The sequence below is a fragment of the Podarcis cretensis genome, assembly GCF_951804945.1.
Source record: "Podarcis cretensis genome assembly, chromosome: 3".
NCBI lineage: Eukaryota > Metazoa > Chordata > Lepidosauria > Squamata > Lacertidae > Podarcis > Podarcis cretensis.
In genome coordinates, this window is record NC_137172.1 from 44,749,941 (window position 1) to 44,767,062 (window position 17,122).

The window sequence follows — 17,122 nt, forward strand, 5'->3', positions numbered from 1 at the left end:
GCTTCGGCTGGGGAGGGCGGGATATAAATAAAATTTATTGTTATTATTATTATTAGGTACCTGCAGGCTCCACGCTGCCTCAAACGGCAGCATGGGACTTGCGCCTGCCTACTACCTCTCCCTCAGCTGCCCTACAGCTGAGGGGGAGGTGGTGGAGAGGCTCCAAGCGTTGGAAAGGCTCGCCCTGCACCCATGGGCGCAGATCGCCCCGCCCCTGATTGCAAGACATGCCCCCACACCAGGCACTGCTTACTGGGCTCTGGGAAGCATGTGGGAGACCTCTGGAAGGCTGTGGGAGCCTCCAATGAAATCTTGCAGGGCTGTCCAAAATCTTGGGAGCCTCCCACTGCCTTCCAGAGGCCTTGCATGACTTTCCCAGACCCCAATAAGCAACGTGAAGGGCTTAAAAACTGTCCCCACAGCAGGAAAATGCAGCTCAAAAGGCCTAGGATTAATATGAAGGAACTTTAAGTTATCTGAATTTGCTAAAAGTTAGTATTACTTCACAGCAGGCATAATTAATAGATCTCACTGTCACAAGCTGTGGTGAGGTGACAGTCACTGGCTTAGATGACTCTTAAAGGGACAAGACAAGTTTATGAAAGATAAGTCAATCGACAGCTATGAGCTGAGAGAGGTAACTTGAACCCCCAAGATTGGAAGCATGGTGCCACTGAACAGCCTTCTCAGAGGGAATACTATTGCTTTCATGCCTCACTTTGGATTTCTGGGAGCAGGATGCTGCGGTTAGATAGACTTTGTTGGTCCGGGTACATAAGTGTTCCTTGCGTTCACAGACAGGTTAATTTATCTCACTCATCTGCCCTCAAAACAGGGTTTCTGAGGTGGCTAAAACTCATAGTAAACCGCAATTAATAAACAATATAAGACCAGTTATACAATACAGTCAACGTCAAAGAAAACCCAACAGCACCCAATCTGACTATAGTATATACATTTTAGTTATTTTTTGCAATGTAGAACATGGAGGAAGAAGGAAAAAATAGCATTGTTACTTGCTTTTCAATAGCCAGGTCTCGAAATATAGGACAACCAACATTTATGTGCGCTACCTGAAAAGAAGCACATTCTAGTAAGCTGACAGTTTCTGCCATCACACATAATGGCCAAAATATCAGTGGGGAAAAATAGTTTCTGTTCAAACTCACGCCACTGTAATGGCACTCTGGGGGGGGGGGGGAGAGGGGAGAGAGACAGCACAGATCTAGGTTTAAAAGCTGACATTTGAAAGCCAATTTTTGTGATTTACATGCATGCAGTACAGTATTAAAATATATGTAACAAATAAAATAATGCATTTTTAAATGTGCATTCCAATGCACAACATGGCTAGAGAAGTCCCACTGATCACATACTTAACTATTGCCATTCATCTGATTTGAACTGATTTTATAATGAAATGATTTTGGAATGTTGTATCATTTTAATGTTGTTAGCCGCTCTGAGCCCGGCTTCGGCTGGGGAGGGTGGGATATAAATAAAATTTTATTATTACTTATTATTATTATTATTATTATTATCTCCTAAAGAAATCAATGTAAACTTTGGCTAAATTGTGCCTCATTTGGAGGTGTCAAGCAGTTCACTCTCCCAGAAACTACTTACTCTTGGTAGAAAGCAAATTCATAAAATACGGTACTCTGGCTGCAACCCTTAGTATAATTACTTTGGATTAAGTCTCACTGATCACTTCATTTCCAAGTATATGGGGTTAGGCTTGTCTTTAATTTTTCTAACTTTTATTGCAGTTAATAGACCTAAATTAGTTATAGCTATTCATTTCAATGGGTCTACACTGAGTTAAAGTTAAATATAAGACTGTGCCTGGAAAACTGAAACATCTTAAACCTACAATAGCAGGCTATATCTCTAACAGATTTCTAATTCAAAAACTAAACTGAATGAGGGTGATCAAATCAAGTGATAAGAGATTGAATAAATTTTTGTAAGGGCTCATTAATGTATTGCTGACAAAATTATGTGGTGTCATCGCTGCTCAAGGAAGTGCTTGAAAGAGTAAATTCACCCTAACTTTAAATCTCTGTGCTTGAATAGCCATTCTAACTTTAGGCCAGGCTCCAGCTTCTCTGTTGGGGGAAATTTTATTGAACAGGTGACTGTGGTGCCATTTCAGATATCCATGACTGAAATAATTTATGAATAACTTGACATTTATTATGAATAGTATTGACATAACTCTTCTTATCATACCTGTCAACTTACAGATTTGAAAATAAGGGACCAGCAGCCTCGGAAATAAGGGATCAGCTGCCAAAATAAGGGATTTTCAGAGCACAGGGATGTTTGACTTCTGAGCCCCTCCGAGTCAAAGGCAGAAAGCCCAGCCAGTAGCCAAACGAAGCCTCAAGCGGTGGTTCCCACAGCGCAGCAACCCGGCAAAGGGGGTGCAGCAAGGAAAACCACCGTCACCTCTGCTGGGAAGCGCTGAGCAAAGGCGAGTCCCTAGGCAACGCGGCCGATTTGATTGGCACAAGACATGCAAGCTCCACCCCCCAGTCGTTCTTACACTCCTTATTGGGTGAGCAACGCAGCCAAGCAACACAGTTGGAGCCTCCCTCCTCCCTGGCCGGCAGGGAGGGAGGGAGAGAAGCTGCTTCCTTTGAAATCCGGGAAATTTAAGGGACATCATCAATAAGGGACAGCAGTGGGACATGGCGCTGGGATAAGGGACTTTCCCGCCAAATAAGGGACGGTTGACAGCTATGCTTCTTATCTTTTATATTTTATGATTGTTACATTATGTTATGAATGTATGTATGTTATGCTGCATGTTATTCTGAAGCCTTTGGGCAAAAGGCTGTATAAAAATGTTTCAACAAACAAACAAACAAACAAGCAAGCAAGCAAGCAAACAAACAAACAAACAAACACATTTGTTGATGAGAGTCCTCAACCCTTTATCATATGACGGCAATATTTTTAGACTGACAGTAATTCCAGATGGGCAGTTTATTGAGCATTCATCTTGATTTTTTTTGCATATAATTTGTGAAGAGGCTATATGACACTGCCATTTAGTAGTTGGTATCTTGTGTAATTTTTCATCACTTACCATCAAAAGTCAGAAAGGGGAAAGTTAACAAAAATTGCACTGGTGAGTGTATGCTGACAACCACTAGATGGCAATGTCATATAATGTCACAACCACAAAAAGTGTGAACAAATCAGGATAAACTCAATAAGCTCAATAAACAACTACCTGAAAACAGTGAGTATTTTGATTGTTTTGGTGGACAATCTCTGAAAGTCACAGCAAGATCTTGATTTTATTGGACTTCTCAGTGGCTTTTGTCCCTGGTATCGTTGAAGTATCAGATATTATCAGATATTATACTGCTGGTGACTATCCAAGGCAAACACTTGAGATGGTTTTAATTTTACCTCTCAATATGTACCCAGATAGTGGAGACAGAACTGTGTCTTGTGAGGCTCTTTTTATTTGGTAATGTTTGTCATTTAATATTTATGCAAAACTGCTGGGAGAGAGAATGTGGAATTTAAGAGTTTGATATGATTAATATCATGATATCGCCTAACTTTCTGCTTCATTCTTTCTCTCTATCATCCATTAACCAGAGAATCCTTGGTCCTGAACTTGTTGGTGTCTGAAGGCTACGGTCTGCTGAATAAGGAGAATAAAAATGAACCTGGATAAAATGGAGCTGATGTTGATAGAGGATCCAAGGAGGCTGGAGCCCTTGATAGAGTATGCATGCAGCCAAATTCTGCTTAGTGTGCAGCTGCTCCTGACAATCCAGGTTGTGGCCAGGAGATTTTTCTATCTGATCTAACCTCTGTCCTTCCACCCAATATGAATGGCAGAACTGTATACAGTGGTACCTCAGGTTAAGTACTTAATTCGTTCCAGAGGTCCATTCTTAACCTGAAACAGTTCTTAACCTGAAGCACCACTTTAGCTAATGGGGCCTCCTGCTGGAGCACAATTTCTGTTCTCATCCTGAAGCAAAGTTCTTAACCTGAAGCACTATTTCTGGATTAGCGGAGTCTGTAACCTGAAGCGTATATAACCCAAGGTACCACTGTACTGAAAAGTGGGAACCAGGAGGTCAGCAGCATCTATCAGCTATTATTGTATGACTAGGTGGTAGTTTTCTAAAACCTCTGGTTTCAGGAAGGGCCGCTTCAAAAGGGGCCACACCACCCTGGCTCCTGTCAAGTTCGGCAAGAGATGGGGCACCATGACAGCAGAAGTAGTGTGTGTGTGAGCAATTCCCATTTAAACTCCCATTTAAGGGGGGCCACTAGGTGGCGCATCGGAAGATGGCTGACAATAACATCTCTCCGACCCACACGAGGTAATTTGGAGGCTATGATGGGGGTAATTAGCCTCCTTAACCCCCCCAGGATTATGGGGGGGACGGCCCTTGCCTGCTGTGCCCTATACCACCCCCGAATTTGTGGGGGTGGGGGCACTAGGCACAAAGCCCTCCTGTGGGATTTTCGGCACTCCTCGACGCTGTCCCCGATTCGCGCCGCTGGTTGCAATGATCTTTAAAAGAAATAATTTGGACATGATTAATTGCACATACATCAAGGAAAAAGGGGAGTAAATACTGCTGACAGAAGAGATCTCTGATAACAAGACAACAATAAAATACGAGAAGAACGTCAAGATACGGTAATGACTGAGGGGGGAGGGGGGGAAAACCTGCCTCTACCTTTTTATGTGATTTAACAAGAATCCCCCTCCCCTAATGAGTCAGAAATTAAGGACTTAAGCTGTGGATTTAAGGCTGTGTGGAGATAAACTTCGATCCAAAGCAATGTTTCAAGATGAAGCTGGAAAGCTAAGAGTTTTGGAGTGACGCAGTCAGGAAAAAATGCCGTTCGCCATTTTGTGAGGCATTGTGGGAGCTCTTGGGTCTGGGAGGAGAAAGAGAGAAATAGAGTTGTTTACATATCGTGAATCAACTCCTCGGTGGGACTTAAGAGCGACAAATGCCAAAATTTATGATGGATAAAGTGATGTTATCTACGAAGGAGATATATGGAAACCATCTGGACTTAGTGGAGGAACGGGAAATCCACACAGGATTATTACACTTGCTATCGGCTTAAGGAGACTAACAGAAGTGATCGTAAAGGAAAAAGAGAAATTATACGAACAAGATATGATGTGGCAACACCAAGATAAGACTGGATAGAATTATGAACTTTGTTTGGACTGATTGGGACTGATTTGGACATTAACGCAGTAATAAGAAGATGATCTGAATTCCCCTTTGGATCTTGAAGTATGGGTTCCCCCAACAAAATTTAAAAAATTGGCTTTGTAATTCGGAATTTATATGATGTGATTTAATTTGATGTGATTGGCCAGTTAATAAAAATTATTTTAAAAAAAAATAAACTCCCATTTAAATATTGTGTACCTCACAATATTTTATTCCATTCCTCCTCTCACTGGGAATGTCTGTAATCCTCCTACAGTACACACTTCAAGCAGCAGTATGCGGCTCTGTCCTTATTAGGGGGGTTTTGGGGGCGGGGTTCCCCTTAGGATTTCCCCTCTAATGTTGTTTTCCCCCCTTCTGCACACCATGTGGTCCTCCAAGCCAACTTTATCTTCATTTGATATAAAGTCCGACATTAAAGATCTCTATCAGGTATTTTTTTTAAAAAATGAAAGTTTTTGCAACCGTGTATTTGTTAGTGCTTAAGGTACTATGGTATTCAGTTGTTTTCATCCTTTTTTAAAAAGAAAGATTAGCATCTCATGCTAAAAACTTACCTTGTTGGGAGTCATACATGTTCTTCCAGTGAGGGAAGGTTCCACTTCAATTGTCATAATACCCGTTGAACTAATTCTACAAGGAAGTACCAGCCATAAAACAGGTATATTTAAGACACTTAAAATCAATCCTTTATATAATACTTATGTGTTGCTTTCACAACTGATATTTATTTCATTATCCGTTCCCAAAATTCAAATCCACAAACTTAAGTTTTTAAGTGTTCAGTCTTATACTTGAGATTCTGGCTGGGGGATTCAGGGTCTGGTGGAAGCACCGCAATACTGTCAGAATATTGCTGGCATAACCGATGTGCCAGTGGAACTCCCACAATCTGCCAACAGAGCACTCTGTCAGTAGAACTGTCCCACAAGCAAAGATACACTGGCAAAGCAGCCAAAAAAGGATAGAGATGATGAAAATGAGAGTGGAAGCATGGCTACCCATTGCAACATGGTGCACAGACACGGCTGGGGGTATGCTAAGGGCCCAAACAAATCTGGCGATGGTGTTTGCTGTCAGTGTGGCCACTTGTATTCATCATTCATTTGACCTTAGAACTAAAAACCCCTTTGCATGAGAATTGTTGTTTCTACATATTGATTTCCTATCTGAAATAATGACCTCAAGCTTTTATAGTAACATCCCAAAAAGGGATCCAGTGCTAAGCAACAGGATGAGGATATCAAGATTTTTAGATCCCATGCCAGGTTTGTGCCCAACTTGGGAATCTGTGTGTCAAATTTTGGTTCTTTGTGGGTAAAACTTGGTTCATTTAAGAACTTCAGACTTATAGGTGAGGCCTTCAAGCAAGAGATAGCAGTTTCTGACCCTCAGCTAGCAGGCCCAAGATATACTGCATCTTCTTATTTTGTACCAGTATCCCAAGGACAGAAATTGTCATTTACTAACTAAAGTTACATTTTTCCACTGTGCTGTCACAGGGCTCTGTCATCCAACCTAGGTTCTGGAAATTTGCAGCTAAGTAGCCTTGTGATTGGCTGAGAAGTGGGATAAGAGGCAAAAATATATAAAAGCGATCTACCTTGTAGTATTCCTTGCCCCAAACTAGCCCCTCTGCTAGCCTCCTGTTTATCCCCATCTTGTATTCTGAGTTTTGGTTGTTGAACTGACCTGTCAAGCCACATCTCTTTGCAAAGTCAGAGCGTGATGATGAAGTATCTTAGCTTAGGCTGTCCGATTTTTTGTTGTTTTTAGTGTATTTTCCATTATGTTTCTAATTTCTTAACTGACCTCCTAAAATACTTTCTTCCATTTAGTAACAGGGTTCTTACCATGGTATTTTTTTATTATTCTCAAACATATATGTTCTACATTTTACTGTGGTTATTTGGAAAACTGCCTTGGCGTAAACCAGTGCCTTAGATCTATTTGATCATACTTAGCTACCATACAAATGGTTGTTTTTGCTGGAGGCTTCCTGGAACCTCACAGGGATCCCACAGAGCTACAGGCATCTCCTGGGTCTGAAGGAAAGGACTCTTAACAGGAGTGGTGGCAGCATACAATTTGGGGGATTTGGTTGGACACTGAACCCTATAATCTTTACATAGTGGCATCAGCTGGAGATTAACTATTCAGAGATGTTTGCCCTACCTGAGATACAATTAATTTGGAATTTCTTGAACGTTGTCTGAGCAATATGTTTGGGGTAAATCATTATAGACAAAAGTAAGTGGACAAAGGTTTTTTTTAATACAATCTATGTTTATGTGGCGAGGACAACACCATTCAGTGAGTACCTTTTTCCTTCTCTTGTTTGTACATCAGAGAAACTGATGGGTAACCTTTTTTAAAAAAATGTGTCTAAGATTGTCCACAGCTTCCTCAAATATTAGATTTCCAAAGTTGGAAATGCAAATAGTTTTAGGCTTTGGATCTTATGCTAGAGCCCAGTTTGCCCAAATAGAAATGGTTTTAAATTGGTGTCCTGGAGAAATATTTTTAAATTACGTATGGTGCCAAGGAAAAACAAAATTCTGCCTTAATAAGTTATATAATTCTGGTATGCAATTTCCCCAGAGTTTTCACATTGTAAACTATGGCTTGGATCCAAAGAATGTGAAACTAGTTCTTGGAGCCTAGGCAGACTTTATATCAGCTCCCCGTGCCATGTGGCAGATTGTGTTTCAAACTGAGACAAATTTTAAAAAACAGGCTGTGATGTGTCACGGAAGAAGCAAGCTGTTCAATGGGTTTAGTTTTATTAAAAATAAATAAATTTTGCATTAGTGCAAGCCTCTTGCTTCAGGGTGCATGCATACAGGCAAATGTACTAATCTTCACAAAAAGGAAAGAGAATAGTTGAACTCAAATTTATGGGCAGATACTAGAAAAGATTATAAAGAAATCAATCTGTAAGCATCTTGATAACAATTGCAGTGATTAATAAAAGCCAACATGGGACTTCTGGGTTAGCGCCATCGGCAATGGCGGAGCTCCTCTGACTTAGAGGAACCCGCTCCGCGAAAATCGGGTCTTGCCGCCGCGGCGAAGGCGGGGACCCTTCAAAAATCCCAGGCAGAGGAAGCCTGGGAACGTGGGATTCAGCTGACACCAGGAGCACCCCCCCTACCCGCAGGGAAACCCCTTTTGGGGGCTTCGAAACGACGTGGGGTGAGCGGCGCAGTGTTTTGAATCGACCACTATTTTTATGGAGTGAAGCCGCACAGCCGTTGCCAGAGAGCGCTGACTTTTTCTTGTGGACAATTGGATTTCAAACAACAACCCGTGAGTAGAACAGGAAATTAGGTTTTTAAAACAATTTAATTTGGCAAGGAATGGGGGAAGGTCTAAACAGGAAGTCCACCTCCCCCTTCTGTAAATAGACTGAAGCAAAGAGTTTGTTAACTATGGTCTTGGAAAGTTCTACGTAAAGTATTAAAACTTCACTGATTGAAACTATTACTTACACCCCCTTTGAAAGCAGGGGAAGCCTGCTGGAGAAGGTAAAATTTAGGAACTGAAGCATCACGTCTCCAAACCCGGGAGAGGTCTGCGAGGAGCCCATCGACGGTGAATAGAAAGGTTTGACAGCTGTCAACTTTGACAGCTGTCAAATTTGACAGCTAGCTGTTAAGATACAAAGAAAGACTTTGTTTCCATTGTTCATTTCTGTGTCTAGAAAGAAGGAAAGGTAACTGGAATTGTTATTAATTTACTTTTGAGACTTTTGGGACTGTGCTGGAAGGATTGATAGTCTGCTTTCCTCTAGAGGGAGTTTTGGGACATGGTCATAAGAATGCAGCTGGGAAATTAGCCTAAAGATAAAAACTCTGAGAAATTAGCTCTGACCTTGGATATTTCAAGGATGTCGGCGGAGAAAAAAGTTACGCTTGAATTGAATAGGACATTTTATCTGTTGGGAAAGCTGCATGAACAGATAGATGCCATGGCTACCAGTGTGGATATTTTGGGAACAAAAGTAGGCATCAGTAAAGAAGTCGACAAGAATCCGGCACAAGAATCTTTCTCAATTGAACAAATTGAATAACCAGAGAAGGAGAAAGTTGTTGTTTAAGTGATGCAAGGGGGAGCTTTAACCCTACAGAGACAATTGGAGGATTACAAGTTGAGGCCTTACATGACTGTAATTAGGAGAAGCCAGTTTTTGGAGATAGGAGCCTGGCTTGATTTAGAAAATGAAAAGTGGAGAGATCACCCTATGTGGGGATCAAATGACTTTTGGGATATGAATTTGAGCCAGAAGGGGACTGAAGTTTCTGGGGCCTTTGGACTCGGAAGAAGTGTGAAACAAGATCCGGAATACTTTATGGGCCCTATCTTTAATTATGGAAATCTGGCAGACTTGATAAGAAGGAATATGACCATCGTTGGGTTGGAGCTCCCCCAAGAACTATTTCTTAATATTAAAGATTATCAAGAAGATCGGCAGATGGGACATGAAAAAGACTTAAGAGCCTCGGATTTGAGATCTCCAGGTTGATGGACTGTTGTAAGCCAATGGAACTGTTGGCAGGGGCCGAGACCGGGGAGGGGAGACGGTGAAAGAAAATTGGGAATTTAAAGTGTATATATTCAGAATTTAAAAAAAAATAATGCTTTTAATGAGAGATGGAGAAATCATGGAATGGAATTTTTATGACCCTAGGGGAAATGTCTTAAGAGAATATGTTTAAATAAAGGTAAAGATAAAGGTACCCCTGCCCGTACGGGCCAGTCTTGACAGACTCTGGAGTTGTGCGCCCATCTCACTTAAGAGGCCAGGGGCCAGCGCTGTCCGGAGACACTTCCGGGTCACGTGGCCAGCGTGACATCGCTGCTCTGGCCAGAGCCAGAGCCGCACACGGAAATGCCGTTTACCTTCCCGCTGGTAAGCGGTCCCTATTTATCTACTTGCACCCGGAGGTGCTTTCGAACTGCTAGGTTGGCAGGCGCTGGGACCGAGCAGCGGGAGCGCACCCCGCCGCAGGGATTCGAACCGCCGACCTTTCGATCGGCAAGTCCTAGGCGCTGAGGCTTTTACCCACAGCGCCACCCGCGTCCCTACTACTGAAGAGTAGATTGTTGCAAAGACAGAACTAGCTTTAGCCATTAAGGAACAGGAATATAAACATATGTGAATGCATGGTGATAATTTTGAAAGAGAAGAAAACCAAGTAATGGCACAGAATTTGGGACCAGCTGCTGAAAATATGAGGTTGTCTGAGGAGTAGGGAGAACAGGAGAGTTGTAATGAACATTTACAATGCCAGTTGGAGGACATGAAGTAGAAAAAGCAGATTTGCAAGGACCTGTGGAGGACATGAAGTAGAAAAAGCAGATTTGCAAGGACCTGTGAAAGTTCTGACACAGCAACTTGAAAAAGCAACAGGTTGCTAATAGAAATTTGGAGGGGTGTTGAAGGAGCAGCTCCATGCTCAGAAGCCAATTTGTTGAATTGTTGGAGCTTATTTGGATAATGATGATGATATGTGGGAAGAAGAGTGGAAACAAGAGTGTGATAGCAAGGATATTCATTCACTTATTTTAACAGTACAGGGTGTGCTGACAATAAAAGATTACAGGGGAGGTAGGATGAACAGCAACAGAGAAATTGTAATGGGCTTGCTGGTGAAAATAGATAAATAGATAGATATGCTGGACTGTGGGGGACATTTGCTAGAAGGGGAAGTAGATTAGATATTAGGGGTCAAGGCTGGCATCTCTTATTGAAAGCTGGGTGTCAGATAAAACATCTTGATGGAGTTCCATTATATAAAAAATTACTGATAAATTGTTTCTCGAGTACTACACTGTTGTAAAGAATCTGCTGTTTTCACAGCCACCACACACTGGCTTGACATCTTCATTGAGCTATTTATCATGACCTCAATGCCTCATTCCTGATCAGTCACCTCCAGTTCCAGACCCCATGAGCATATATGTGAAATTCACTGAGTTTGGAGAGATGCTTTCAGAGCTCTCCGCAAGCTCTTTTTGTTTTCATGACTCAGAACAATTTTGTATCATCATCAGTCTGAGCCACCTCACTGCTTAGTTCTAACTTTAGTTCATTTATGAACAAGTTAAAAAAGCACAGGTGCCAATACTAATCCTTGGGGGGACTCCACTTTCTACTTCTTTCCATTCAGAGAACTGTTGCTCTTCCTCTGTTATGTACTGAGCCACAGCAAGGCTCTTGGTTTCAGCCTGCAACTCAGAATAGAAAAATGCCTGTGCATTAATCCCTAGCACAAGATCTTTGGTTTGCATTGGAACATTGTGGTTCTATGCTAGGGATCATTGGGAAAGGAATTAAAAATAAAGCTGCCAGTATCAAAATAGCATTATATGAATATATATTGTGAAAGCATTTGTGTTACTGTGTACAGTTCTGGTTGCTTCTTGGTGAGCAATGCCCCTTTGAAGAAAGGTTGCAATGTTTGGGACTTTTTAGTTTAGAGAAGATGCAAGTTAGAGGTGACACGATGGAAGTTTTTAAAATGATGCATGGCATGGTAAAGTGGATAGGGAAATTTTTTTCTTCCTCTTCATTACACTACAACTTGTGGGCATCCACTGAAGCTGAATGCTGGAAGATTCAGGAGGGATAAAATAAAGTACAGTGGTACCTCAGGTTACATATGCTTCAGGTTACAGAGTCCGCTAACCCAGAAATAGTACCTCGGGTTAAGTACTTTGCTTCAGGATGAGAACAGAAATCGTGCTCCGGCGGTGCGGCAGCAGCAGGAGGCCCCATTAGTTAAAGTGGTGCTTCAGGTTAAGAACAGTTTCAGGTTAAGTACGGACCTCCGGAACGAATTAAGTACTTAACATGAGGTACCAGTGTACTTCTTCACACACCACATAGTTAATTTATGGAACTTGCTTCTACAGGAAGCAGTCATGGCCACCAGCTTGGATGGCTTTACAAGAGGATTAGACGAGCTCATGGAAGAGAGGGCTACTGATGGCTACTGGCCATGATGGCTATGCTTTGCCTCTACAGTCAGAGGCAGCAGAACACCAGTTGCTGAAAAGCCACAGGAGGGTAGAGTGCTCTTATGCTTGAATCCTGCTTACTGGTTTCCCACAGGCACTTGTCTGGCCATTGTGACAACAGGATGGTGGATTAGATGGGCTGTTGGCCTGATCCAGCAGGTTCTTCTTATGGTCATGTTCTGAGCAGATGAAAGGGAGGCCTAAACTCCAGTGGTCCCTGTCAGAATTGGACTATAATAGCAGCATTACAACTACATCATATTTAAAGTCCTTGTGGACAACAGAGGGGTTAGTTAGGAACTGAGCTGCAAAGGACACCCTAGGATACAGCTGCTGAATGTACTTTACTCTGAGAACAGCTTGTGAATATTACTGTGGCTAACCAAACACCTTTAAATGAATTTGTGGGAACTGCTACTTATATGGCTGGCACAATAATAAATTTCACTGGGAGGCTGGGTCTGTAACCCATATTGATATTTTGATATGTGTAATTTTGAACCATCCATTGTTGAAATAGATACAATGAAAAAAGATATTGCACTTGATTTACCGGTACCTCATTTGAGAGTATTGACTGATGATTTGAAAATGCAAGGTATAGTTAAATAATGTCAAAGCTCTCATCATAATAAAAAAGGGAGATCTTAAAGAAAAATGGTGGTCCATCTCAGAAGGGACTTGGACTAAACCCATGGCCCCACTTGTAAAACCAAGAATAGATAGGATCCCCAAATTAACAGCTCCCAGAAGGCTTCCCAAGATGGAACGTGGTCTTTGGAATTAAAAAGAAGTTCCCCAGCCCTGAGCTAGTTCCAATAAGCCTTCAGTGTGCTTATGCTATTGACACTTCTGAAATGTAAATGTAACCAATAAATTGTTAACCATTTTCATATTTTAACTATCATTATACTTACATTGCATCTTCATACTCTCCCTCGGTTGAATAATCATGGTCATGATAAAGTGTTACAGTCTTTAAGATATAATAAACAACAACAATGAATAGTTAGTCTTAAAATACCATATATTTAAGGGCTGCAGGCAGGTAACATTACTCATTATATCAGAATAAAACAGGATACTAAAAGTTAAAAGAACAAATTATATAAAATATAAACTCCATTTTATCCTAGACATTTGAATCCCTGTAATGTAGGTAAGGTTATATGGAATCTTTTAGAATATTCATGTGCAACTTTGTATGTATTTAGTGAATCATAGAACTTGATTATATTAGTTCTTATTTAATTAGTTATTTAAAATATTACAGTGGTACCTCGGTTTAAGAACAGTCCAGTTTAAGAACGATTTGGTTTACAAACTCAGCAAAACCAGAAATAGTATCTTGGTTTGAGAACTTTACCTCGGTCTAAGAATGGAATGCGAATGGTTGAAGGGCACCGGTGGTGGGAGGCCTCATTAGGGAAAGCACGCCTCGGTTTAAGAAGAGTTTTGGTTTAAGAACGGACTTCTGGAATGGATTAAGTTCGTAAACTGAGGTACCACTGTATTATAATAGTCCCTTTCTGAGCTATCATGAGTGAGGAAATCATTGCATCCATATTTATACACTTCATGTAGAAGTGTAAGTTCATAAATCTGGTTCATCCATGGAATTCCCATTGAATTAGAAACATGCTAGTAGCCTTGCATGTGTCTGTAGCCAGTAACATGTCTGAACCAGACAGCCTGACCCAAGAAGGAAATAAACAGGAAGAAAAATGCAAGATTCACCTACCTGATTCTTAGTACAAATTCCACGTGCTATTTCATATTGAATAGAGTTATTTTGCTTCAGCAAGTGTGACCTGTAGATTGTAACTTCTGTGGACAATCCCACATTTTCCAGAAAGACAATCTGGGCCCAAAAGGTCATATTTGTTCCCATATCTAGATAGTAAGTATCTGCTTCCATATTGTGCTGAAATGATATATACGGACAGACCTCTCCTAAAGGATTTGTGGCACTAAGTACTTCAGTTTTCAGTGGATAAGCCTTGTAATATATATGAGTACCATTGTTTATGAGCAAAAAGAAGTCACCATGCCCATTCACATATATGGCAAAGTCTCTGGCTTCAGTTTCCCAAGCACTGAGCCTTAGAACATCTTTCATATTAAACTTTAAGAAATACATGTCATTGTTTTTCATTTTGATCACAGTGTTTCCAGCACTGCCTATAAAAAGGAGAGAGAAAAATAGATAGAGCTTAATATAACATCTGGTTTATGTATATAATTATATTACTATTATCAATAAAAGTACAATTCTTTCTTATCTTTTCAGTAACAGTGGTTGATTGTTTTAACAAACATTTGTCCTTAGTACAAATTTGCCTTGAATTGTGGCAAAAATTATCTATAGAAAACGTATGTTTTTGATTCCAAACATTCATCATTTCCTAAAATTATTTGTATAGTGTCTTTCGTTTCCAAGGTGATTTCTGGGGCACATTGTTTTAAATTAAAATTGGGAACACACATTATTCTTCCTTTCAGAAGGCCACATTTTCTTCTCTCATATCCAACAACAATGTGCAAACATCCTGTTCAACTGTAGGATGACCAATTAATGTTACTGTACTTCCTGGCAGCCACCCTCCCAGCATGCAGCCAAACTAGGGTTCAGGGATGAATGTGAGTCTCCTGTAACTGAGCTATATTGTAGCCTCTGCCAGAGAAACCTGGGGTATTGTTATTCCCTTACTTAGGATAATGTCATTACATACATCTGGTAGCTAAATTTTGCAAGGCACACATCACCACACCTTATATTTATTTCAGGTATACAAACTCCTGAAAACATACTAGTGACCCTGGCAGAATTTTGGAAAGAATTGAGGTACACAGTCCAGAAGTTGGTATATGAAGTTAAGTTAGCTAGGATCACTCCTCCTGTATGAAGTGCTAGGTGGAGAGAGATCTTGGAATGTTTGTCAACACTAAGATGATATGCCAAATATTAATTATGTGCATGCAGATGTGCAATTGATTACAGTGGTTCCTCGGGTTACAGACACTTCAGGTTATAGACTTTGCTAACCCGGAAGCAGTACCTCGGGTTGAGAACTTTACCTCAGGATGAGAACGGAAATCACTTGGTGGCGGCGCAGCAGCAGCGGGAAGCCCTATTAGCTAAAGTGGTACCTCAGGTTAAGAACAGTTTCAGGTTAAGAATGGACCCCTGGAACTAATTAAGTTCTTAACCCGAGGTACCACTGTAGTATGTTCTTTCTCTCAAGTCTGAACTGCTCTCCACTGTTTATGATACTTTCTTATAATTTAACAGTTACACTATCTTATTATGAATAATAATAGTAATAAATGTGTTACAATTCATAATTTCCAACAAATACTACTCCAAAGAAAAAAAGATCTGCAAAGAATACATCTGTGTTTAGGACTTAACATTCACTTTTTCTTTTTGTAATTGTTATTTGGCTTCCTGAAATCTAGAAACTTGTGTCCCCTCACCCACCAAATATGAAACAATGATACAGCACGGTTGAGCTCTTTTCTGAACCCTGACCATATAGCTTGATACAATACAATATTAGGCCTCTTCTCACTAGTGTAATGTGTAAACAGGCCTCCTACTGAAGGTGGGAGTATGCATCAGTATGTGTACCCTGACAAAAAAGGGAGAGAGAGAGAGAGAGAAGGGGGGGGAGAGGGGGGAGAGAGAGAGACAGAGAGAGAGAGAGAGAGATTAACTGGGCCTTGTTTGACAGAAGGGGAAGATCAATCGTACTTTTTGGATGACTCTGAGGGTCATCTAGTCCAACCCCTGCAATGCAAGAATCTCAGCTAATGAATCTGCTGACAGATATTCATCCAACCTCTGCTTTAAAACTTCCAATAAAGGACAGTCCACCACCTTCCAAGGGACAGCTCTTACTCCTACAAAGTTCTTTCTGATATTCAGTTGGAATCTCCCTTCTTGTAACTTGAATCCATTGGTTCAGGTCCTACCATCAAGAGCAGGAGTACACAAACTTGCCCCAGACATGCAAAAGCCGCACAGCCTTTTTCACACAAATCCCACTTTCCATTCACCCAGGAAGCATTATCAGAGTTCAAAGATACATTACAGCCACGTGAAAGCACTTGAGGAGCTTGCATCCCTTCCAGTTCTACAATTCTATGATTCTATGACTCATCACCAGAAACATGCGCTGCAGAGCTCTCACAGCAAGAAGCTGAAACTTGAGAAGCCAGAATGTGCTTTTTGGAGATAGGTTGTAGCAACAGCAGCTACAGATAAGCTTTGCAATGATGAGCAAGCTAAGACCTTCCTCTTGGACCAGAGAGACAAAGAACTAAACCTCATTGCTTGTTTACAATGCGTTATTTTCTTGTCTTGTAACATTTATCTTATTGTAACTAGTATTTAAGACTGTTCTACTGTTCTGTAGTAAAGCTTTGAAACTCCTTCTTGTGGTGGAGAAAATCCAGTTCTACATGAGATAAAGATCAGGAATTCTGCTGAACTCCTCTAACTCCAAGTTGCGAGGGTGCTTTGAGCAGGGTTTGGATGCAGCAGTTGAGTATCTACCCCAACACAGCTTTTTACTACTCCTACTCCTATTATTATTATTATTATTATTATTATTATTATTATTATTATGCCAGGTAGATTAGTGGCAGTTGTGGCTTCCACCCACCAGGTGAACCACTGGTGAACAGACGGAGGTATACTGCCTTAAGTTCCCCTCCTCTGAGGGCCCCCCAATTGCACTGTATTCAGAATCTTGTTTATAGCTTTAATAGCCATAATCTCTGATACACATTATGGGAAGAGCCCCAGTGGTCTGCCACTGATACGTATAGTAAATTTAATGGATTCAAGCCATTATTGG

At 41.0% G+C, this 17,122-nt stretch overlaps 1 protein-coding gene across 3 annotated transcripts in view; it reads right to left on the reverse strand.

Moving 5' to 3' along the window:
• Positions 1–17,122, reverse strand: part of CATSPERE (catsper channel auxiliary subunit epsilon) — a 51,392-nt gene that overhangs the window by 14,945 nt on the left and 19,325 nt on the right. For 2 of the 3 annotated variants that reach the window (XM_079969487.1, XM_079969488.1), the window contains exons 11-14: positions 14,002–14,441; positions 13,178–13,236; positions 5,795–5,870; positions 169–1,073 (exon numbers count right to left, since the gene is read on the reverse strand). In XM_079969487.1, coding sequence (XP_079825613.1) covers positions 960–1,073; positions 5,795–5,870; positions 13,178–13,236; positions 14,002–14,441 — 689 coding nt within the window. In that variant the 3' untranslated portion in view covers positions 169–959. Of the gene's footprint in view, positions 1–168; positions 1,074–5,794; positions 5,871–13,177; positions 13,237–14,001; positions 14,442–17,122 lie in introns of those variants that run through there. The other variant, XM_079969489.1, reaches the window with a different exon arrangement.